Here is a 24020-nt window from a genome sequence, read left to right as displayed (position 1 = left end):
TGAGGTACCTATGCTCCCCAGTCCTTGAGCTGTGATTGCCTAATGGCTGTTGGCACGTTGTTGGCTGATGCTTAATGTGCTTGGCATCTCTCCATGCTATCGCTCAGCTCCACACTTTCCTTTACTCTTCCTTCTGCTAAATGCAGCACTTAATTTCCAAATCTGTCTGTCCCAAGGGTCAATCACCAGTGAAGTGGTAGTTACTGTTGTGCAGGAAGTGATTTTAAGGAAGTGTGGATTTCCCTGTGGCAAAGAAAGCTTCTTGTCATCTGTTAATATGAGCTGCTGTGTTTTCTGCAATGTGACCGTTTCTGGCCACTCAGTTCCATAGTGATCTCCGTGCAGAAGAGAGTGTTTGTCCTTGATCGTGCAAGTGTGAGGGCAAGAGGAGAAGGCTAAGTGGCCTCTTTGCCTACTGTTCCTCATGTTGGCTTAGACCTCAATACTTTACTCATAGACCCAGTGGCATGTGGCTGATTCTTACAGATATCTGTGATTATCAAGCAGAAGTGACCCAAAAATGGCCCTAAACCACACTCCTACTGCCCTAGGTTTTCTGCCATAGATAGGAATCACCTTGTCTTGCTGGGGTTTCCCCTTCAAGGTGTCTTCATGGAGCTCACAAATATTTTAGGGGCTTTCTGCAGAGTATTATAATTGTGGTGAGAACATGCACTCATTAATAATCTCTGCAACGAGTGCTGCCCACATCATAAACCTTTTGGTAAATGGCTGGAGAACTGCTGGTGCTTGCTTATGGACAATCCAAGCAGTCCTATAGCAGGACTGGAAAACTGTGCCACAAAATTAGGCTAGTTTAAACAAGAGCTGGTTAAACTACTTGGAATATGTTGGAAGGTTGCCTGATAATAGCAAAAGGATAGGGTTGTACTTCTGCTGGCTGTTTACATATTTTCTGTGTTTATGCCAGGCAAGAGTCCACAGCACTGAAATGCAAGAAGGCTGTATTAGACTCCAAGGCTTTGCTTTGAAATGCACTTCTGTTTCGATATGGCACCAGAGAAAAACACCTTCTCTGGTTGCAGCATTGTTTCTTAGAAACTGAGAAATATTTCAAAGGTCTTTTAATACGTAGAGGAGAAACAAAACAGGAGCTTATTTTGCATGAAGAGTCCCAAAATATTCCGGCGCAGATAAGTCTTCTGTCCAGATCTGCTGAAAAGTCTCGTGGCAATTAAATAGGTGACTTTATTCCAACAGTTAAGCTGTTAAATACAGAAACTAATGACAGAGTAAAGGACTTTCTTCTTGGCAAAGGAAATCATAGAATCGTAGAATGGTAGGGTTGGAAGGGCTCTTTAGAGATCATCTAGTCCAACACCCCTGCTTCTGCAGGGTCACCTAGATCAGTTCACATAGGAACATGTCCAGGTGGGTCTTGAAGACCTCCAAGGAAGGATACTCCACACTCTCCCTGGGCAGCCTGTGCCAGGGCTCCCTCACCTCAACAGGGAAATAGCTTTTTCTTACATTTAAGTGGAACTTTTTGTGTTCCAGCTTCACCGGATTACCTCTTGTCCTGTTGCTAGCTACTATAGAAAAAAGGGATGTCCCAGCCTCCTGACACCCACCATTTAGCAATTTATATAGATATTTTTAGATATTTTATTTAGAAATTATATGAAATGTTTAGATATCTATAAATGAAATATTGCAGTCTCAAACTTCTGAATAAAACTGAACTAAGTAGTATGTGTCAAATAACCAACCTGACCAACTAAAAAGCATGTGAACCATTTCACTGAAGGTAACTGTCTCAGGACACTTGTGAGTATGGGTAATGCCAGATGAAGCAGATCTGCAGAGGTTTCACCTACTGGGGTCTAGGTGCAAGAATGAGACAAGATTTGAAAATGACATAGTGTGCAGTACAGGTGAAATATCAGATTTGAATGGATGGACATCCAGAAAAATCCAAAATAGATTTGCTCTTGGCACATGCTACCAGTGCCTTTACTGTCTGCTTCCTTCTGCTCAGCCCACATGAACAAATGGCAGCAGACTTTCTTTTTGAAAGTTATATTTGCTCAAAACAGCAATGTTATCTGTGCCAGTAGCCTGCTTATCAATTCTTCCCATTCAGCTTTTTAAAGAGAGCTAAAGAGTCTTTGTGATTTAGGCTCCATCTTGCATCCTGCAGCTCAAGGTATCGTGTGCACTGAGTGCTGAATCGTATTTACTTTTCTTAGGCTAGAGTAAAGCTTCCTGGAGATCAATGTGGCCTACATGATCTTATTGTTATAACAGGTCACAGAAACAGTTTCTTGCCATTTGCAATTTGAAGCTGTAGCTCTTTAAGCTGGTAATATCCCCCCTTATTTATTTTTGTTGGACCTCATGAATGTCAATAAGTGAAGGGTGTGCATTCATCGCCTGTGTAAATGAAATGATTGGCATTTGGTTTTCTGCCTAGTGGGATTTCCATTTGGAGCTATTATTTCAGGCTCTGTTGCACTCACTCCCCAATGTGTGCAGGCTTTGTAGGTTTGAGCAACTTAAGTATTTTGGACATTAATTCTTCTCACTTGTGAAAACATGATGTGTGTTGTAGAGTGCAGCCTCATCGGACTTCTCCAAATAATACAGCTTAGCTCATGAAACTTTGGAGAAAATGGTCACTTTGCAATGCAGGGATTTCTCTTTGTAAATGTATGTCCAAGTACCAGAGGGCAATTTTGGTGCATCCCCCATCTGAGGAAGTGTGTAGGAGTGGAGATGTGCTGCTGTTTGGGATAGACCGTGCTCTGATGCATGAGCAGCTCTTCTGGGTGGCTCAGGTTGCCCCTGGACATGTGCATACCTTGTGCCTCAAGTCTCCCTTGTTTGCTGAGACGGTGATGGTGGGTAATAGTTGGATATGGAACTTTAAGTTAGAGAATGAAGGAGAAGTTGGTTGGAAGAGGAAAAGCTTCCATTTTGGGGCTTGTGCTGGGCTGTCCATCTGGGCTGTGGTTGAGCTGTGTGTGCAGATAGACTTTGCACTAGTAGCTCTTTATCCCTTTGTGGGTAAACCAAGTGTCTCTTTGGTCAGCTGCTGCCTCCACATGTGTCAGGGCTAGAGGCTCAATCTTTTTGAGATAGTCACCATTAATTCCAGCCCTGGGCTCAGCTTTAGTGAGGATTTTGTTACTTGCAAAAGCTCTGCCCTACCTCATAGTGCAAGAGTATTGGCAGAACTGCTACTAAACTACCTGGTGCTCCCCACAACCCTCCCTGGAGCTGCCTTACTCCTGCTGAATCTCTCTCCTCACCCTCATGTTCCCTGATTTGGGCTCACAATCAGGTGAGAAAGATTGTCAGGAAGCAGTAAAAGGGCTCTCAATATTTGCATGTCCCCTGTAATCTGCAAAAAGCATCCCTTAGGCCACGAGCAACTGCCAGCTTGCTAAACTGTTAACTGAACTGCAAGACAAGTGATTAAAAAGTTCTCATCCTCTTTCAAGGGATCCTATGGTCAGAGCTTGTGCATTGGTGTTTCCCAGATATAGCTCTGGGATAAACAGCCTAGGTATAGTCTTCTATAGTGATAAATGTTGATCAATAGCAACTTTTTGTGGAAGACATTTGCTGCTGTGTTATTGACTGGGTGTTTTTGTTGTTGTTTTTTAAAGCTGTAGTTACATAGTGTTCTAAGATTGGGGTGCCTCAACTTTATAAACAGGTTTATTGATCTTTGGCTAGCTGGCAAATGTACAGGTTCAGATTCCATCCTCTCATGGATGTGTGTAAGATCATGTGGGTTCTTGGATTGATAGGGATGTAGTTAAAACTGAGGAAAAATGGATACAGCTGCTATTGTCTATCCTAATTCTTTCCAATGTGCTTTCTGGGTATATCTGTGTGTGTAGGAGGTGATGATGGTGCTTTAAATGTGTTACAATCCTAATGGAAATTTAACTTGTTAAAACATTTCTGTGTTCACTGGAGGAAAATGGCTCTATTGTGTGTGATGTTTTCAGTTTGTGAATCAATGCCATAATTTTTAAGGTTGCTAGAGAAAGTCCTTTTGCTGAGGAAGGTGTGGCAATGTGAACATTGCTGTTGGCTTTTGTGTGGGTGGGGTTTTTTGGCTTTTATTTTTCTGAAATTAATTGCTTTTTACTTTGCTTTTGGTTTCCAGGGTCTTGGTTGGTGCTCCCAAGGCAGAATCTAAATACAGCGCCTCTGTTAAGTCCCCAGGAGCAGTATTTAAATGCCGAGTCCACACCAATCCTGACAGAAGATGCACAGAACTGGATATGGGTCGAGGTAGGTTGTTTTGATGTTTTGTGGGAGGGAAGGGGGAGAAAGGGGGAACCAAAGGAAGGAAATGTACCTCAAATGGCTAGCATTCCTCTGACAACTTCAAAAGAGCCCTAAGACACTGAGTGGGATTCATCAGCCTCTCCTCACAGATTTCATATTCCCTTTAGCACTGTGAAGTAACATCCCATCTGGTCCTGTGCCCTCCCACTGGCCCCACTTGCTTCCTTCAGCAAGTACCCAGGCAAAGGTGGATTTTTCCCTCCTTACTCTAAGCCACTGCCTCTTCTTCACCTGCTTCAGTCTGATTTTGCAGACAGTGGGTGCCAGTGGGAGTGAGAGGGGATGGGAGCACTGCTGCCTGAAGTGAGGGTGTGTGGGATGACCCCAGGCAGTGTGGTGGTGGGCGTGTGGTGTGTGGTGTTATTAGCAACGTGGCCATCTGTGAGTTCCCTCATAATGCAGTAAATCTTTCCTTGGGTTTGCTTTTAGTGCTAAAGGAAATAAGTTTCTCAGTGAGAGCCATCCTTGTATTCTATTGCACGTGATCAGGATCAATTTCAGTTTCTCTGATGTACTGAGTTGGGGGAAGGTGGAGTCCTAAAGTTAAACTCTGATCTAAAACTTTGTGCTGGATTCTGATGGAGAAAATTGAAGCCCTTTTTGGTTTCCTTGTTTACATGTGTATTGCTGCCTTCTCAGCCTTTAAAAAAGACATGTACTGTTGTTCATTTTTTCATGACAAAGTCCAGTTGAATTTATTTTTATGAAGCTTACGTGTGTTAAAACAGTGTTTTGGCTAGGTTTAACTTTGCCCTGCTACTGTAATGCTAACTGTCTCTCATGGATTTGTGACTACTGCTTGATAGGGCTAAAGATTTAGACCTCATTTTTTTTTGTTTTGTTTTAAATGCCCCAGATCTCATTTTCCACAATCATTTTTGTCTTGATTGCGTTCTGCAGTCAACCTGATGTGTCCCTCTGACTTCAGCTCAATGGGTTATTGAAGTAGAGCTCTGGACATGCTGTAGTAGCTGCTGGCTGTTTAGGACAGAGTCTGTCCTCTATTTGTTTGGCACTTAGTAAGACTGATAGCATTGCCCTGGTTAATGCATACAAGAACTAATGATGGAGATGAAAGGAAAGAGAAAAGCACTGTCAGGCAAATGTTTGATAGACAGCCTCTTTTCTTGCAGGGATTCTTTAGTGGGTGTTTAAAGCTCATGTCTCCTTACCTGGCTGCCTTTCCCCTCTTTCTGTAGGCAATTCTCGGGGCACACTCTGTGGAAAGACCTGCAAAGAAGACAGAGATGATGAATGGATGGGAGTCAGCCTGGCTAGACAGCCGAAGGCTGGTGGAAGTGTGCTGGTAAGTCCACGCTGCTCTTTGATCTCATTAAAACCGTTGCTGCTGTCTGACTCTAATGCTAAACACATCAGGATTAATGTGTTTGGCAGAGGCTGACGGAGTCCAGCTTTGCGGGCAGAAAGTTCTGTTGTCCCTTCCTTCAAGCGGAAGGAAAAGTGAGCCCCAGCCAGAAAGCTTTATTTATAGAGGGAGGACTTCAAAGCTGTCACACCTGACTTGTGTCACCCAAGGGCTTCCTCCTAAATCTGAAGGATTAAACCTTTTGAACTGAATAAGTGGAACTTTGCCTGGGAGGTACCTGCTAGTGTGTTCTTTTTGTCATTTGCCTGTGTTTATGTAGGGAATAGATATGGATCCATTTTCCTGGGAGTATGTACTACATGTCAGAACTTACAATGACAAATATGAGTCTTTGTGGCCATTTTTTTTCTTTATGTATATTAATTTTCCATTAATGAGGCAGAAGACTTGCAAGTAGGGATGACTTAATTGTGTGTGGGTGGCCTTGTTGTCTTTGATATGGTTTTCATGCACATAGACAGGTCAAGGAGAGCAGATGTGATCCTTAGAATTTATGGAATTTATCATAGACAGGTCAAGGAGAGCAGATGTGATCCTTAGAATTTATGGAATATATCTTTGCAAAACAACATTTCCTGTGTTGGAAAAGATGTAATCACAGAGACCTGGGCAAAAGCCTTTCTAGAACACATGGGTATATTATGATCATAGTTGTGTGTGTTCACATCCATGATTGGGTTCTGACTGCCTACCCAGTGAATTTGTCTGCAGGAGTGTTAACTGAAATTGAAGAAAAATTGTGACAAAATGTTGTGCAGAGCATACATGGCAGGCAATTTTTAAGTTCATATCAAAGCAACCCTGACACCAATCTAATTCTGAACACTGGTGTATGGGAGTCAGAAACTTGCAGTACAGCCTCATCTTTCTGATGAGATAGGAGATTGCCCGGGTACGTGGTGTCAAACTGTCACAAAGCTGCTAGTGAGCAAGATCTTGTATGAAGAGTACTGTGCCAACCTCCTCTGTGAGGCAAGCAAGCAAAGCTGCTTCTCTCACAAGCCTTTTTCTGAAGATGTACTTAGAGTCCAAATGCTTATGCCCCAAGACCTTCCACACTATCTTCTCTGTAGGACAGCAGATGGTTTGGATACCTTTCTGTGATAGTGCTGTAGCATTTTATCCAATCATCTCTTTTGGTGTACAGCTGTAGGTGCTATAGGGGCTGGCTGGTGCTTTACTTCCCTTGGATGTTTTAAATGTGTTCAGCACTAGAAGAGGAGGGGAAAAGGGGAGCATAAACACAATACACTGTAAACATGTACAGCAGAGCACAAAATTTAGGCAGTTGTACTGATCAGGATAACACTACCTCAAGACATGGCATCCTCTCCATTTTCCTGAGCTGGAAATTGAACCAGACCAATACTTGTCCCATTCTCAGAAGCTAATCTCTAGGCACTCTGAGATGTTTCTTGTAAAAGATCTTAAGAATAATGGGTTAGTGCCTTTTCCTTCAAATTGGAATGAGTTGCAGCTGATGCTTAAGTGCCATCTCCTTGGAAGAAGCAAAAGGATGGGAAAGCTGGTGAGGAAAAAAACTTGGCAGTTTTCTTCCTGTCTGAGGGGAGGCTGCAAAGAGTAAGACACATGGCCAAGCTGTGAGGGCTTAAACTGAGGCTGAAGAGATGGAAATTTTACACATAAAGCAGGTGAAAAGCAAAATGTAGCTGAAGTCAAATGTGCAGCTGGTGATGTGCTAATTCCAGTGCAGCTTAAGCTGTTAAAATGTCTCTAGGACTGCTCATTTAAGACAGTCCTAAACGAGCCTTCTGTCAAGAATGTACTGCCCTCACCAAGCAGATCATGTCTGGATGCTTGAGGATGTTTAAAGATCTAATTCTCATTGATGTTTAACACCAAAGCACTCTATCTTAAACTCAGATTTATACACATGTGCACATCTGTGTATAGACAGAGCCTGGAATTCCTTTGTGGATGGGAGATACCTGGATGTTTCCAGACATTGTTACTCTGTTTTGAGATAACTTTATCATGAAAAAGTTTGTGATTTTCCCATAAGTAGGTGCTTTTTGATACATGTGCTCTCCTGATTTCAAAGATCAGGGTTTCTTTAAAATGTTCTTCTCTTCTTTGAAGCCCCCGTGAGAAACTGGTTTTCTGAGCAGTGTCTGTGTGTCTGCATTCGATTTTTAGCTTTTTAGTGTAATTACTGTACAGTCTATCGTCTCATGCATTATAGCTCTATTTACTGCATCTCTTCCAGGGATTCTTTTAAGAAGTCAGAGTGATATCTTTGTGGTCAATAGCCCTGGATGGATTTTGTTTGTTTGGCATAAATACATGTGATTGCTTTTTAAACCTTTGTGAACTATTCATGCTCTTGGTGTCCCTGTGTGAGAGGAATTACTCTCGCGGTTTAATTGTGGATTGGATGAAGAAGTTGTTGGTTTTGCTTGGAAACTGCTTTAGTTGCTTAATTTCTGTGTTATCAGCTTTCCTCAATTGCCCGATAAGAGTAGCAGCCTCAGTGGAAGGGAGTGGCAGGAGGAGTGTGCAGGGGACATTTAGTTGATGTTTGGTAAAAAGTGGTTTGTGTTTGAGCCCATATTGTGTCAGGATGTTACTGAACCAGAGTTTTATGTTTCTGTGATGGACTGAATAGAAGAGCATCAAAGAAAAAGGATTGAGACAAGTGAAGAAGTAAGATTAGCTAAAAAAACTCCGTGTCTGCAGTTCAGTGGCTTCCTGTCCTCGGGTATGCTATCAGTCAATATTTGCATGAATCAAAGTGCTTCAGTAACACAGCTGAGACTGACAGCTCTTTCCAAACTGAGACGGCAACAGTCCTTTTTTTTTTTTATTGGGAGAGGAGCCAGGTGGGGACAGTGCATTATATTTTGGAGATAAGCCACATCCCTCAGTCTTGCTCTTCCTAAATATCTGACACATCTGTCGTTACTTTATTTTTTATTTTTCATTTTAAATAGTTGACTTAATGACATGTTTAGTGATGGTGTGTGTGGTTGTAAAAAAATCCCATGACTGCAGAAAAGCCCAAGTCCTCCAAAGGAAGAGCAAACCAGAAATGGTGTGACAGTGGTCCGTTCCCTTGTTTGGACTCTGACGTGAAGAGTCAGCGGAGGGTTCTGTAAGGACTGTGCGTTCAGGTGGAGCACTTGGCCTCTGCAGTGGAGCCTGGATCTCATCTTGCTTCTCCTGTGGTGCAAAGCCCGTGGCTGGTGAAAGAGCAAAGTAGTTGCAGTTCTGAAATGGCCTGTTCATTAAATTGCAGTAATGCAGAGTCTGCTGTGAAGAGAGACTTCCACATGCTCTGCCCAGAAGTACTTTGTTTTGCTTCAAGGCTTTGTGTCCTTTCTCCCCAGTTCTATGGCAGAGATGGAGCCTGTGCTCCAACAACAACTGCTGAGCAACAAAGTGTGCTGCTGGCCTCTTTATGGCACAGAGATCCACCTGTTGCTTGCATCTAAAAAAGAGTATATAAGCTGTCAGTTGTTTGCAATCACCCTAAGGAGGAAAAAAAAAACCCACAGAAAGACCCTCTCCACAGCACCAGGTTCAGATGACTGTCCCCAAGATCTTTTCAGTTGAGTGTCATCAGAAGAGGAAGACTGTAGCCACCTTTGGTGGCACATCACCTTGCCTCAGCAACGTTGCATAACGCAGGGATAATGTGCTGTAATCCAACTAAACATTTTTGGGAAGCAGCTGTGGAGGAGTTCTGCCATGGCAGGGAGACAAATGTGCTGATTGCTTGGCTGTAGAGAAATGAACTTCAGGGAGGGAGAGGAGCTGCTGAAGTCCCATCCATTGGGAAAATGTCAAATTCTGCAGCTGTTGTGTGGGGGAGCCTGGGGAAACCCTGCTAAGATAACTGAGGTGGAGCTCATCTCTTGGAGCTGAGTCAGTGGTAAAGTGTAGTGTGCCTGAGTGCACAGCAAGCTGAAAGTACAGAAAAAGGATTGTTAAAAAACCTCCAACCAATCCAAACCCTGACAGATTAGGTGAGTGTGCCCAGAACTGCTACACTGAGCCCATAGGCTTCAGTTGATTTTGAATGTACTTGTTATGCAGCAACTTCTTTTTATTCCCTCTATTGTTCTACCTTTCTTGGCCTTTGCACCTCACTCCTGAGCAAAGCCTTCTGCTTGTGATGAAATGCTTCTGCTTTTCCGACTCTGTCATTTGTGCACCTCTGGGAGAGATTAGTAGGTTAATTTATGTGAGTCCCTTGCAGTTTCTGAGATTAAAAAAATGGCAAGGAATTTACAATACCACATTCCTTTATTTATCTTTCCATAATTTAGAACAATACTCTTGGTTTTCTTCTGCTGGACTTTATATGCAGAGTTAAGGTTGATTTGGCTATCACTGTGGTGGTATGTGTCTGTATGGTACTGTCTTTAAGGGGCTGTGCATGTGTGTGTTTGTGCTCTCAGCAGAGATCCATCAGGAGAGAAATGATTTCCTGGTTACTCTGAAAACAAGCGCTTCGACGTGCTGGTTTTGTGTTGCTGTTGAATTTTGAATTGAGTGGTGCTCTGGGATTAAAATCATGTCTGAGCTTCCTTAAAGCACATGAGGGACTCCCCAGAGTTACCCTTTGCAGCACTCCTCAGATGCTTTTGGCTGTTGAGCAGAGTGCCCTCAGAAGCATCCTTTGTGTGAGGGGTGGCAGCCTGGCCACGCAATGCAGAGCTTTCCATGGCCCCCAGTGGCCCTCCTTACCCCTCTGCAATAGCCATCTTCAGCGGATACGTGCTTCTCCTTGAGTATTGGAAGTCAGGAAAGCAATAAATATCAAACTCCAAATGCAGCACTGCTCATAGCAGAGCAGGCTTTTTTTTTTTTACACAACTGGTTTTGCTCTGTCTCAGTTAAAAAAAAAGAGTGGTATTACCCTTTTGTGTCTTTCTGAGGTGAATTATATGGGAAGGAGCCTGTGTTGAGCGCTGGATTGAATTCTTAGCTTCCCAGTGATTAATACATTTCTCAGGCTCTTTTCTGGATAGATGACACAATTGTGCCTGTCTCAGAGATATATTATTTGATGATATTGAGATGCTACCATGGGCTGCTCTGAAGTGCTGAGGCAGAAAAGCAGGGTAACACAAAGGGAAGGAGGACAGAGGGGGTCCTGCCTGGGGAGGACAGGGTGAAATGTGGGGATCATGAAGAGGGCTGATTCAAAGTATTCAGGAAAAGTTGAAAGTATGTGAAGGAGATGATTTTGTAGCATGGAAACTGCTCTTCTCACATAGGTCCAAGCCTTAAATGAGATAAATTGACACATCTACACTGACTTTGGTAACTTAGACCAGCTGGAGATATGGCCCAGCACAAGTTCAGAGCCTTTGCTGTTTCATGTTTCATTTCCTTTCATTTCCTTTTATTCCAAGTAACCACTAAATATCTGGCAACTTGTGAAACTTGTGGTTTGTCTGGCAACAATGCAGTGTTGCCAGGAGCAAATGAGTTCTGGTAAGGTGTGAACCAGGCTCCACATTGTAAGTATGTATGTGTGTGATAGTTGTACTGAGCAAGTGTCCTGGTAAGACCGATTTAGCTCTGATGTTTCAGAGTGATTTTATTTGTCATTATGAAGGGAAAGGCATCCCAATCTCTGAAGCTCATCTGCCCCTTGATTAAAGTTGCCAATCCTGTTGCTACAACACCTCTGTCATTTTCACTTCAATCCATTGTTTTAAGCAAGGCTCAGCTCTTCTGTCACCAGAAACAAAGCTGCCTTTCCCAGCCTTTGACTCACACGTGCATCCTCTCATGGGATAACCTTCTAATATGGTGGCTGTAACCTTCACCTTCTGAGTCTTAACATACTTACTGGTCTCCTTATGTGTATTCTCAATGCCTTTATTCCTGTTTTTCCCCATTTTATGGCTTGCCTAGGTTCTGTTACTGCAGGTAGAAAAGTTTCACTGGCCATGAGATTCCATACACATTGAGAAATCTTGAAATCTCCAGCATGGGCTCTATCTTGCTCTACAACCTCCTGGTTTCCTAATCAGGCAGAGATGAAGGCTGAGATAGAAGCTGCCAGGTCAGGCAGTGTCATGAGCTGCAGAAGATAACAGTGAATATGTGCTTTATCTAGAAAGAGTGAGACGTAAGGAGAGGACAGTGAGGTTGTAGGGGGAGGATGGTGCTGAGAGGTCCTGTTCACACGTGCTTTGCCTTGGTCAGAGGGCTCTCCTGCAGCTCTGGGTCAGTAACACGTGTGCTATGATCTGTTTAGGCGTGTGCACACCGCTGGAAAAACATCTACTACGAGACAGAGTACATCCTGCCCCACGGCTTCTGCAACATCATTCCCCCCAACCTGCAGCCCAAAGGGAGGAAGCTCTGGCCCTGCTATGAAGGTAAGAAGCGTGGGGGTGGGAGCTGGGCTCACCTCCCTTGCTGTGCTCTCTGTTGTGCTTTTCCTTTATTTCTAAAACCATGCACAGTAACTCTCAGTACTGATTTTTTCTGTCCTGTAACATGCAGCTGCCTCGTGGTACACCTGGGCTGACAGTGGGGTTTTGGGTGAAATCAAGAGAGTAGCACAATGACTTAATGGATCCTGTAACTTAGTAGAGGAATAATTTGTTTCTGAGCTGTATTTTTGAGACAGCAGCTCTTTCTTCCCTTATGTAAATAATCAGTAGATACTGATTTGAGTTTGGCCACTGATGCTTCACAGTGACACAGAGTTAAAGTCCTGAATTATGTTGTAATTGGGAATCAATTTGCCCATTTTATGGACTTTCATTTTTGCATTGCGATTTATCAGAGGACTAGAAAGGGAAAAAAGGGCTGCTTAACACCTTGCTCACCTGGGGAAACTTTGGCAACAGTTGATATTAAACTGCTGCTATGTTTTGGGTGCTGTAATGGGTTTTGGTCCCTGTATGGATCCTCTGAAAGTCTGGGTTTTGGGTGCACAGAGGGAGAGGGCTCCAGCTCTCAGCAGTGTGTGTCTGTGCCTGTTGGTTCTGCTCCAAATCACAAGTGTCAACGTTTTAGTTTTCCAGCTATCCTGTGCACATAAGACTCTTGTATTGCTTTTCCTTTCCTAAAGGCTTCAGAAGACAGTGTCTCCTCAGACAAGAGCAATTACCTAAAGCATAGGCATGAGTATGTTGTTAGGAAACAGATGAGAGATTTCCTAAGATTTCTTGGCCTTCAGAGAAACACTGGGGTAAAAGCACCTGCATGATTTCTCCTGTCTGTCCTGGGCATCATCTTTCCCGTCTCACTTACAAGAGCCTGAGAGACTATGGAAGTTCAGAAGCCAAGATGCAGCAGGGTTTGTTGTGGGAAAGACCTCTGACTTTAGTTATTTATTTGCATTTATTAATTTTTGCCCCTGTCCAAAGTTGGCAGCAGCTAGCAGCAGGCTTGCTGTTGACATTAGTAAGTAGGAGAGAGATAAGGCAGTGGATGTCCCAACAAGTTGCTGCTGCTGAGCAGCTATGTCACAGCTGAGCACCCATGAAACCAGCTCTGGAACAGAACTGGGTCCTCACCATGCCCACTCAGTCTCCTGAGGTTGCTTCTCACCTCCCTCCAGACTTTGCTTGGAGAGCTGTCACCACACACCTACTCACCTTCCAAAGATGGCACACATTCCTGCACGGAGCCTTTCCTAGCTGTGAAGTTGGTCATTAATTGAAATACGAGGGGTTTTGGGTCTCTTGATCCAGCTATGCCAGCTGCTCTGGCAGAATACAAGTGAACCATGTGAAGAAGCCTTCCTGTCCTGAGCACAGGCCTACTATATTTGTATTTTTTTTCCCTTGTTCCCGTCAGCAAAACCAGGATAAGGCCTCACACTGAGGTCACACACTGCAAATCATCCAACGTTAACTTATGGTCAATGCACACACACACAGGGATGCTGCTGGGGCTCTCTCTAAGCCTGTGTCATTGCTCCTGAGCTGCCTTAAAAGCAGCTCGCCCGAAGCTGTGGCAGGGAAGTGGTTTCTGGAAGAGACAAACCACTTGGGGTGTTCTATGCGTCATGTCTTCAGAGTAAAACTGCTGCTAATCTGACAGGATATTTGCCAGGATTTGCTAGAAAATAGAAATGTGGAGGCCTAGTACAAACGGAGCAGCCAGTGGAAAGTTGGCAAGGTTGGTGCAGTACGATGTTGGCTTAATTTCATTCCATGCTAGAGTGAAAATTGAAGATTTGAACTGACTTTTCCCCTTCACCCCCCATCAGACATAAAATCACAAAGTATTGCAAGAGATGGCTGCATTTGTTTACTCCTGTATCTTTTAGGTTTCAATAAAATAAGCTCAAAGCGGTACATCGCTGTCCTACATCATGCAAAGGGATTCATTGTTTGAGGCTTCTTATGAAATAAGGTTACAGTCATAATTGTAACTTTTTCTGATTCACTTTCTGGAAGCAGAAGAAGAAATTTTCCTCCACTGACACCGAGGAATAGCCTGAAGGGGAGAAGCAGTGAATCTGATCAGGATAGTAAATGCAGTGCATAATGCAGCTGAAGTGCTGCCCCACCAGATGCACGGCCCAAAACCCAGCACAGGGAAACACACTTTTGCCTGCCAAGGTCGCGATGTCTCAACCATCTTTGGGACTTGCCACATGTGAACGTGAGAGGCTGGTGTGGATGCATGGTCCATGAATAGAGCTGACCCTGGCCTAACTGACAGAGGTGTGAACCAGCTGAGTACACATCAGTCTACTCATCTTTATGTGTGTGTGTTTGCACCTTGAGATGGATTATTCACTTCTATAACAAAAGTGCCAGAAAGGGAGTGGAGTTTGACCTTGGGACAGATGTACTTAATGCATACAGTATGTTTTCTCTCCACATAAAACAGACTTAATAATTAAAGACAAAGGAGGAAATGGAAATTTCCTGACTGGATGGTAGTGGTGCAACAACACAGTAGTCTCAATCCATCTTACTCTTATCCGGCTTCCTTGAAAGGGCTGACAGAAGTCTGGAAGCGGTTGAGAGCTAATGAGAACAGCAGCAAGCCTAACAGTTAAATGTGATCTCTCGGAGTAGGAGCTAATCTGGTTTGTGAGGGCTGGATGTCCTTTGTGGTACAGCTGGCATATGGAGCCTAGGTCTTCCAGGCAGTGCTTTCACTTGGTTATTTTTCCCATAGTTTTAGTGGCCATCCAAAACAAGGGAGCTGTCTTTTCATTCCCCTAGTGCATTCAGTTGGCAAAGAAAAAGGGTGTATGCATCAACTGTGAGAAGCAGCTCAGCAAACGGGGAGAACTGGGATGGTTTCCTACTCCTCTGTGGTATGAGCTGGTGGTGGAGGTTGAGAAGACTGATGGACCCTTTGGTTAGTAAACAGCACATGCTCACATGCCTCACCTCCATAGGAATAAGGAAATTCTCCCACAGAGTTCAGACCACATTTGGTTTGCTGGGAGCCATCAAAACATCCCTTCTGTGGTGCAAACCCCATACCACAATGCTAGGTCAGAAAGATTACTACTCTTTCTTCCTAGTGTAGTGAAAACACTAAGATACAAAGGAAGAGGCCTCCAGTGCAAATGATAGCTTACTGTAAACTGTTCACTTTGCTTCATCTCTGAAGATGGTAGATACAGGGTTTTATTGCACTCTGGAGCTTATGCTGTGTTATGGCATTGAGGTTTGCTCAGAGACTTTCAGGGAAGTTTGCTCAGAAGAACTCGAGGAGCCTTTAGAATGATTACATATTACACCTCATCCTTTTTCTTTGTATATTGTCTTAGCCATTTACTAATTCCTCAGTCTTCTCTTATAACCTGAGGTCACTATGGCTACAAACTACCACTATGTTCTCTCTTTTTTTTTTTTTCCATTATGTATTTATTCATGGCCAATCTTCAAAGGCCCAGAGGCATCCACCTCTTCCAGACTCAGCCTCATCTTACAGCTTTGTTATCAGCTGTTCCCACAGCAGCTAGTTTTGTGGCTTGTGGTCTCAGTAACTGGGAGTGCACAGCGGTCTGTGGATAGACAAGAAAGAACAATGAAGAAGTGTGAAAACAAAGGATCTGTTCATGACAGCAGTTATTGCCCGAAGCTACACGGAAACTACTGAATCCACTGTATGTGATATGTAAACCTCTTGCAAATGTTGTTATTCAGGTGTGCACATACTCTGAGCTGACACGGTAACTGCATATTTTCCTGCTTATTGATCACTTCACTGCATTGATGGATGGCAGTGTCATGAGTGGCAGGTATCAGTAATGTGCACTGAAGTGGAGAAGAGGTAGGAAAAACCTCGTTTCTCATGCATTTTGGGCTTTTCTGGTGCTTGGGAGAGGCAAACCAATGCTAGAGAGAATACTAGGATGTAACTGTTCAGGATGCAGGGCTGAGGATCCAGCAGCCCAATGTCTGTCGGGACTGGGCTGCTGGCTCCCTGAGAAGGGCTCTGTCTGTCTGTCTGGATGCCCCCCCCAGACATGGTGTTGATCTGTGCTCCGTGTCAGTGGAGTTTAAAATGTTCAAATAGCTTCAATATCTGGGATCTTCAGGCCTTTGTGCTTCAATTTCCTCTTGACAAATGTCACTAAAGCTGTTTTCTCTCTCAGATATTAGGAAAAGAGGTTAATAGGTATGTGTGGTGTTCTCAGATCCCATAATGACAGGATGGAGTCTTGGTGCCTGTGGGGAGGAAGGAGAGTCATTGCTTTGCATCGTTGCTGTGTGTCATGCTGCACTACTGTCATAAATCCATTTATTCTTCTGTAGGCCCTTTTTTTCTTTTTTGAGATATATTGTTAGGTATTTCATCAAGTCAAAATGTTTTGATGTGTTTTCTACAGATCATATAAGTATAGGTTGTATCCAAACTCTGAGTTTAGTTGAAATGCTGCAGTCCCTTCTGTCCGCTGTTACAACCAGAGCATAGCTAGTTAAGTAAAATGTAGGGCCATCAGTTCAAGCAGATAGTACTGGCAATATAAGTGACTTAAACGCTGAATATGACTAATCTATGAACTGTGTCTGTGAAAGTGTGAACTTCAGTGGATGTACCAACTCATTTTATTGTACAACGATTTAAACCACTGTATCTTTCCCATTCCTTATGTATTGCAGTTAATAGTAATTTGGTTCATTTAAGAGAAATTGTTTTTTCATTGCTTGACAACAAAAACAGCAATGTTCTTTTCTCATACATATCCTGATAATGCAAATCAGCTGCGTTGTGTCCTCTAATGTTGGGACGTTTGTTTCAAGTTATTCCTAGAACTGATTTTGGTCTTTTTAAGTAGTTAAAATTTATATTCTGATCAAAGCTGTGAATTCAATAAGCCTTTTGACTTGTTTGGAGAAACAGTTTAATTTTTGCTGCCCAGAGGGGTTGTGGAATCTCCTTCCTTGGAGGTTTTCAAGACCCGGCTGGACATGTTCCTATGTGACCTGATCTAGGTGACCCTGCTTCTGCAGGGGGGTTGGACTAGATGATCTCTAAAGGTCCCTTCCAACCCCTAACATTCTATGATTCTATGATTGTTTTATCAGAAGAAAATCCTCTGTTTATCCTAAGAACTGAAGTAATTTTGCATGTTTGTTAAACTCAATGACATGAAACTAAGATCCATCTACCACCCTTCAATAACTGCCTTGTTCCATTGCCACCAAGTATTTTGCTGTCCTGTGGTTTTGCACATCCTTGTTTTTTCTTTGCAGCAGAAGTCAGGGGACAGCTGATGCAAGCTGGATCACTTTTGCCGGCATATGCATATGGGTGGGGCCTCTCAGATGGCTGGAGTTATGAGAGAAGATGGTTTAGAGATGATCAGGCTTCACCCATGTGGTTGATGAAGCTCTGATGGCTGAGGAAGCTGCCATCAACTTTAAAGCTTTTACGTGTTGATGAATTGTGAAAAAAGTTGCAGAAGGCCTGCTTATAAAACTAGAGAAGGAGAAATTTGAAAATCCAAAATAAGAAACAGGTTCTATTTGCCTCCTGTCCCATGCTGAGACATTTAAAACTCACCTGGACAAGTTCCTGTGTGACCTACTCTAGGTGGTCCTGCACTGGCAGGGGGGTTGGACTGGATGATCTTTCGAGGTCCCTTCCAATCTCTTCCATTCTATGATTCCATGATAAGCAATCCTCTCTCTTCATGTCCTAGCTAATGGACTCCTTTGGCTTTAAGAGGCCATGCCCTGTCCTAGGTTGTGATTAAGATCTAGCTGAGACCATGGCCTTTGGTGCCTAAAGGGATGGTAGGTGCTGTGGTCTTATGTGGGCTGGGGGCCTGGCTGGCAGGCTGGCTCAGATGTGGCTGTGCAACCCTGAGGTGATGTTTCAAGCAGGGCCTGAGCCCCTCTAGTCCTCCATAAAATATATATATATATCCAGTCAAGTGAGATTTCAAAAGGCAGTCTCTAAAGTGTTAAGCTCCAGCATAACAAAAGCCTCCTGCTTAGTTTAGCTGGTAAGGCAGAAGGGTGCTTCCAGACCTTGGTGGCTAGCAGCTTTTCCTTTCAAATCACAGTAGGTCAAATGCAAAATCAGGGCGAGGCAAGGTCTGTTCACACTTCAGCACCTCGTGTGAGGGATAACCTTGGCTGGAAGTGAAAGCATCTGAATGGGGCAGATGTGGAACTTGCTGGGTCTCATTCCTTGCAAGGGTGGATGGGAATCCGGCTGCAGCAAAGGCAGGGCCTTTTGGACATGCACAGCAGTATTTTTCAGGAAATGCCAAAGGGAGAAACCTTATCTGCTTGATTCTCTGAATTTAAATAAAAGTTCATATCAATAAACAAGTATTATTTTCGTTTCCCAGGCAAGGAGTGCTTAGTTCACGTCAGAGACTGGACGTGAAGAGCCAGTACTTCAGAGCCCCAGCACTTTCTGAACAGCCATGAGCAAATATGGGCTTCGTTTCTCAGTGGAACTGTTGTTGTGCATTCCCACTAGGAAACCCAAGTGTGCTTTTAGCCCTCCTCATCTGCTGGGGCATGCATCTGCTTTGGCAGGACCCTGCCTCAGCCAAGGACGTTAGGCATTTGGGCTGTAATCTGTGGATCAAATCCCTGTTCTGCATAGTCTGCTCAATTAAACCTCTCCCTGTGCAACTGATATGACCTCAGCAAATTCCTTAAAATCTCAGCATCTTTGTGATGTTGAGAAAAGACTATATGTAATTTAGAAAGGGGAATGGTGGAGTGTTTGTGTGTGTGTCTGTGTGTATACTTATGGTTTAAAAAAAAAAATCCTGTGAGAAGGCAGCAGTTGATAATGAATTCCTTTTGATCTTCAGAAAGGTGAAATACAACTCAAAAGGAGCTTGCTTGGTTCCAAAGAGGCATTTTTGCTCATTGATTTCATTGAAATTTTTATCATTTAGCAATGAGTTAATGGTGCTTAGTTAAAAAGAAGTGTCACAATTACCAGGCTAGATGGCGAATGTTCTTGGAGCCTGAATTACTGCAATATACAGGAAGAGACAGTATGCTGGAGCTGGGCACTTCTTGGAATGGTAAATATTTGAAAGTAATGCTCTATAAAAAGCCTGCAAAGGTTCTGATCAGGCTCTAAGTTTCAAATGCTCCTAAATGGAAAATGTTTGGGTAAAGCAGGATGGAAAGTGATTTTTTTCCCTCTTCTTTCTTCCTCCTGTGTGTTCAACTAAATGTATTTCTAAAATACTTTCTACCTCTTCTACAAAAAGATAAAGTAAAAATTCCTCAGGTTTTATAGGGGAAACAATTTCTAGAAAAGATACAGAAGCAAACACTGTAGGGATACTGATTGCATCCTCTGTGAACTCTGTGCAGATGGCTATAAAAAGCAGCAGGCCTGAGCATCCCTCAAAGGAGACTGTTGTCTGATCACTTGCAAACACAGTGCTCTCTCTTCACTCACTGCCTCTTTCCTGGGGCCAATGCCCTGAAGCATCTCTTCACCAGAAATGTTTATGGGGGCTTTGGTGGCTGTCATTGTAGGAGAAAATGATTTTGTTTCTCTGAGATAGTGATAGGCCTCAGGATTAACCTCATTGTGCAGGGTCATGGCATGCAGGGTCATGACATGCAGGCATGTGCATCACTTTTTGTTCCGCCTTTCCAGCTGTGTGTGATCTGGCTGCCAGAAGTGGAAGCTGTCTCTGATGCACTTTACTGGGGCAGCTGTGTTACTGTGCTACTGGTCATTTAGTATCTCCCTAAGCAGCCTGGTGGCTGTCCCCCTACTTTCAGGCCCCACACTTTACCCCCTAATGTGGGTGAGGATGCTGCCATGGTGTACATTGGTGGCAGGTCCATTGATAAAACCCAGGAGCCCTGTGTGCTGCTGTCTCTTCAGGCTGTGTGTGTAGCAATGCAGATGGCTCAGGTGGAGAGCATGTGCCCTGCCAAGAATGACCATGGTTTGTTGTTTTCTTTCCTTTTTTCCCATACAGAGTACAAGAAGAAGTACGGAGAGGAGCATGGCTCGTGCCAGGCAGGGATTGCAGGCTTCTTCACAGAGGTGAGCAGGGGCACACACACAGAAGGGATGGGGTTGGTGGGTGGCTCTCCTTCCACATGCACCAGGAGCAGAGCACCAAGCAGAGCTCTGACAGCAGGCTGAGGGCTGAGCATGGCCTCTTCCTGCCAACGAACACCTTCCTGTCTCATCTGGCCTCCTGGGCACCTGCATCTTGCACGACACCCGTCCAGTGGTTCCTACACTGGTGTATGTGTCTCACAATGTCTGTGGACAAGAATAAACTAACTGACTTTGGGAAATGTCATCAGGGAAAAGTTTTGTTGTGTACATCCCAAAACTTGCATAGGGATATTTCTGTGTCTAACATTAACTCTTTGCATTAACTGATGATGTAAAACGCTCATTCCTGAACAGTTTTGTTTGTGTCTGTGAATATGTGGCTATATGTATCTATATGAACATATATATGTATATGTACATAGTGTATGGACATAAGATAACTGTTTTTTCAGGTCTGCTTCAGTTCTTTATTGCAAAAAGATGGGATAAAAATAGCATGGTAAAATATATGTTCCAGACCTGTTCTAAAAACTGGAATGTACTCTTTCCTGGACAGAATGTTTCAGTTATGTCAAGGATTAATTTGTTCTCTTATGTATGTATTGGTGGTTTTTTGTAGCTGTTTCAGTGTCAGGCTGCTTGTTCCTGTCATGTCCAGTATATACTTACTCCTAATTACATATGCACAGAGCTGCAAAATTTATTGTCCAGGCTGATATATGGAGAATAAAGGTGTCCTTTCTGAAATGGCAGAAGGTGATTTCTGAGTAAACTAGGATGGCAGGCAATGTTGCCACAGTGGCACTGTCAGATAACTGGATGTTCAGCCAGCAGCAGCTGTTTCCTGGCTTGTCTGCTTTCTCCAGCTTGTTTTTGTTCCCATGCTTTAAATCCTCCTTTGCTACCCTAGTTCAAAAGATATCTTTGAACTTTCATTGCTTCAGCCCGATGGCAGCTCACTGAGCAGGAAATGCAGATAAATGGCTTTTTGGGTCAAACAGGCAAGCCCCTACCATATATTCAGCATTGCTGCTGGTAGTCATTCCTGCCGGTAAATGACACCCTGACCTCAAGGGCACGGCCCCTTCCAAGGCAAAAAACTGTTGCCAAGCACGTCCTACTCTTGGGCTGGATTTGCAGTCCTGTCCTCATAGTCTTATTAGGAAAATCCCTTGTTTAACATCTCACCCCAACTGCCATTGGTCATCCAAAGGAATCCTGGATGTGGGAGCATTTTCCCACAAGGATAGAGTCCACCCATGTTCTTGCATTGAACAGAGATGTGAGGCAAAGCAGCTGTCTCCATATCTTCTCCAGGGATGGAGAGCTTACCTAGCCTTAATGCTCCCCAGGTTTCATTTGGTCATTTGCTGGAGGTATTTAAAAGTATTGTAAGGCTGCATGCTTTGGGGCAAGATTTTCTCAGTCTCTACCGTGGATTTTGATTAAAAATCATTATCTGTGAGCATCCGTCCTTGGATGCCAGATCAAACTTTGCCTGATTTCCAGTCTCTTAAAATCCTGAACCAACCTGGGTGGCTGTAATGAAACGTAACTGGAATGTCTCTCAAAGAGTCCAGCCTTATCTGAGGACAGATTAAGGCAAAATCTTCCACATACAACGCAGCACAACGCAGCACAACGCAGCACAACGCAGCACAACGCAGCACAACGCAGCACAACGCAGCACAACGCAACATGTGCCCTGCTTGTTGAGTGCATGGAAGCTTTTTAGCTTTAGAGTAGTAAAATTGCAATTCTTTGTGCTGTACCCTTCATAATACAGATTGGTGTAGCATGTCAGCCAGCATCAGGACACAGAGTGTTGCTGAGTGATGGGTCTGGGTGATCTGGAGCCTTTGTGAAAGTCTTTACGCCTTCTGGAGAGTGGCTGAGAAAGGCAGCAGGTGGAGAGAGATTTTTAGGAGGACTGTGCTAGCAGGGCTAAATTTGATGGTTAGTAACACTGACAGTGAAGCAGCTGAGCAGAATTAGGCTGTAAAAGGGGAGACCATGTGTCTCTGGAGTGTGTGCAGTGACCTCCATGTTTGGGAAGAAGGATACTCTATTGGCACAGAGTGGAGACTCTATAGATGAGCTTATAATTACTGTTTTGAGTTAATATCCTATCCCTTCTCCATTGCTGTGTAAACCATGAATTTTTTGTCCAGTTTTGGTTGTCATTTAACTTTTTCCTCACGCTTTCCCCCACACCTTTTTCCTGTTGTAGGAACTGGTCATCATGGGGGCACCAGGATCTTATTATTGGACAGGAACTGTCAAAGTCCTGAACCTCACTGACAACACGTATTACAAGCTAAATGATGATGCCGTGATAACCAGGCGGTACACCTACCTTGGTAAGCAGCTCTCTGGTGCTCACTGTGAGGAGGGGTCAGTCCATCAACATAGTTCATAGAATCATAGAAAGATAGGAGTTGTAAGGGACCTTTAGAAATCATCTAGTCCAGCTGCCTTGCCAAGGCAGGTCCACCTAGATCAGGTCACACATGAACGCATCCAGGAGGGTTTTGAAGACTTCCAGGGAAGGAGCCTCCACACCCTCCCTGGGCAGCCTGTGCCAGGGCTCCCTCACCTCAACAGTGATATAGTTTTTTCTTATGTTTAAATGGAACTTTTTGTGTTCTAGCTTATGTCCATACCCCAGCCTGTTCTGTCACTAGATAAACCAGAAAAAAGTAATGCCCCGACTTCCTGACATCCACCATTTCTATACTTGTAAATATTAATGAGATCCCCCCTCAGTCTCCTCTTCTCCAGACTGAACAGGCCCAGTTCCTGCAGCCTTTCCTCATAAGGAAGATGCTCCAGTCCCCTGATCATCTTGGTGGCCCTGGGCTGGACTCTGTCCAGCAGTTCTCTGTCCCTCTTGAGCTGGAGAGCCCAGAACTGGACACAGGTCTCCAGACGAGATCTCACCAGGGCAGAGTAGAGGAGGAGCAGAACCTCCCTTGACCTGCTGGCCACACTCTTCTTGATGCATAGCTTTGATGCAGTCAAGCCAATAATGAATTTTTTTTTGGTGGTGTGGAATATTTTTATGAAAAGCATGAAGGGAAGAATATCTGAATTAAAGGGTTTAAATTTAGCATTTTTGAGACACTTGCTTTTTTAGAGCAAGTAAAAGTAATTGAATTAAAGATGTACTCACAATAACTAACTAACCTCCTTCCACCTAATCCCCAGTGCCTAAGATGTATGAGACCTAGAAGGCATCTCAGTCAGTAGTTTGATACTGTTTGACTAAAGACTTGCACTGACCTCTCTTTTCCCCCTTCACCTTTAGTTTTAAAAAAAAATACCACTTCAAAGACACTGCTTGGCAATAGCTAAATGAGGAGTGTATATATACATATTTAAGGACATAAATAGATTTTCCACTGATAGACTCAAATTATAGTGTTTATCCTGTAGACAAGAGCCCCATAATTTACAGCAGAAGAGCAAGGCAAATACAAGAAAGCCTTAGAAGGAAAACACTCTACTCTTCTTCAGTTGTTATAAATCATATTAATATATCGAATAACACTGCATCTTTGATCTCCTTCTTTCAAATACCCTCCTCCTTTCTTTGATTGAGCCTCCCATTTTTCTTCTTGCCTAAACAAAGACCTTTTTAAGCCATTAACTTCTCTGACCTCTTTGCCTACTGTCCTCCGCTCTCCCCTCTGCAGACCAAAAAGACACGTAGTTTTGCAAGCCATCCTGGACAGTGATTTTAGCCAAAGGAGGACTCTTCTGTCTGGTCGATGTGGGATTGTTGCTCTTTGATGTGATATTTTCTATTCAGTGACATGGTGTCTTTATT

The 24020-nt window shown here is 43.6% G+C and overlaps 1 protein-coding gene across 2 annotated transcripts in view; it reads left to right on the top strand.

The window, feature by feature from the left end:
* ITGA9 (integrin subunit alpha 9) overlaps positions 1-24020 on the top strand; it is a 222723-nt gene that overhangs the window by 4524 nt on the left and 194179 nt on the right. For both annotated transcript variants that reach the window (XM_061996749.1, XM_061996750.1), the window contains exons 2-6: positions 4142-4269; positions 5526-5632; positions 11949-12072; positions 20103-20170; positions 22422-22551. In XM_061996749.1, coding sequence (XP_061852733.1) covers positions 4142-4269; positions 5526-5632; positions 11949-12072; positions 20103-20170; positions 22422-22551 — 557 coding nt within the window. The remainder of the gene's footprint in view (positions 1-4141; positions 4270-5525; positions 5633-11948; positions 12073-20102; positions 20171-22421; positions 22552-24020) is intronic.

This window comes from Colius striatus, chromosome 5 (genome assembly GCF_028858725.1).
Source record: "Colius striatus isolate bColStr4 chromosome 5, bColStr4.1.hap1, whole genome shotgun sequence".
Taxonomy (NCBI): Eukaryota; Metazoa; Chordata; class Aves; order Coliiformes; family Coliidae; genus Colius; species Colius striatus.
This window is presented reverse-complemented; position numbering and strand designations above follow the sequence as displayed.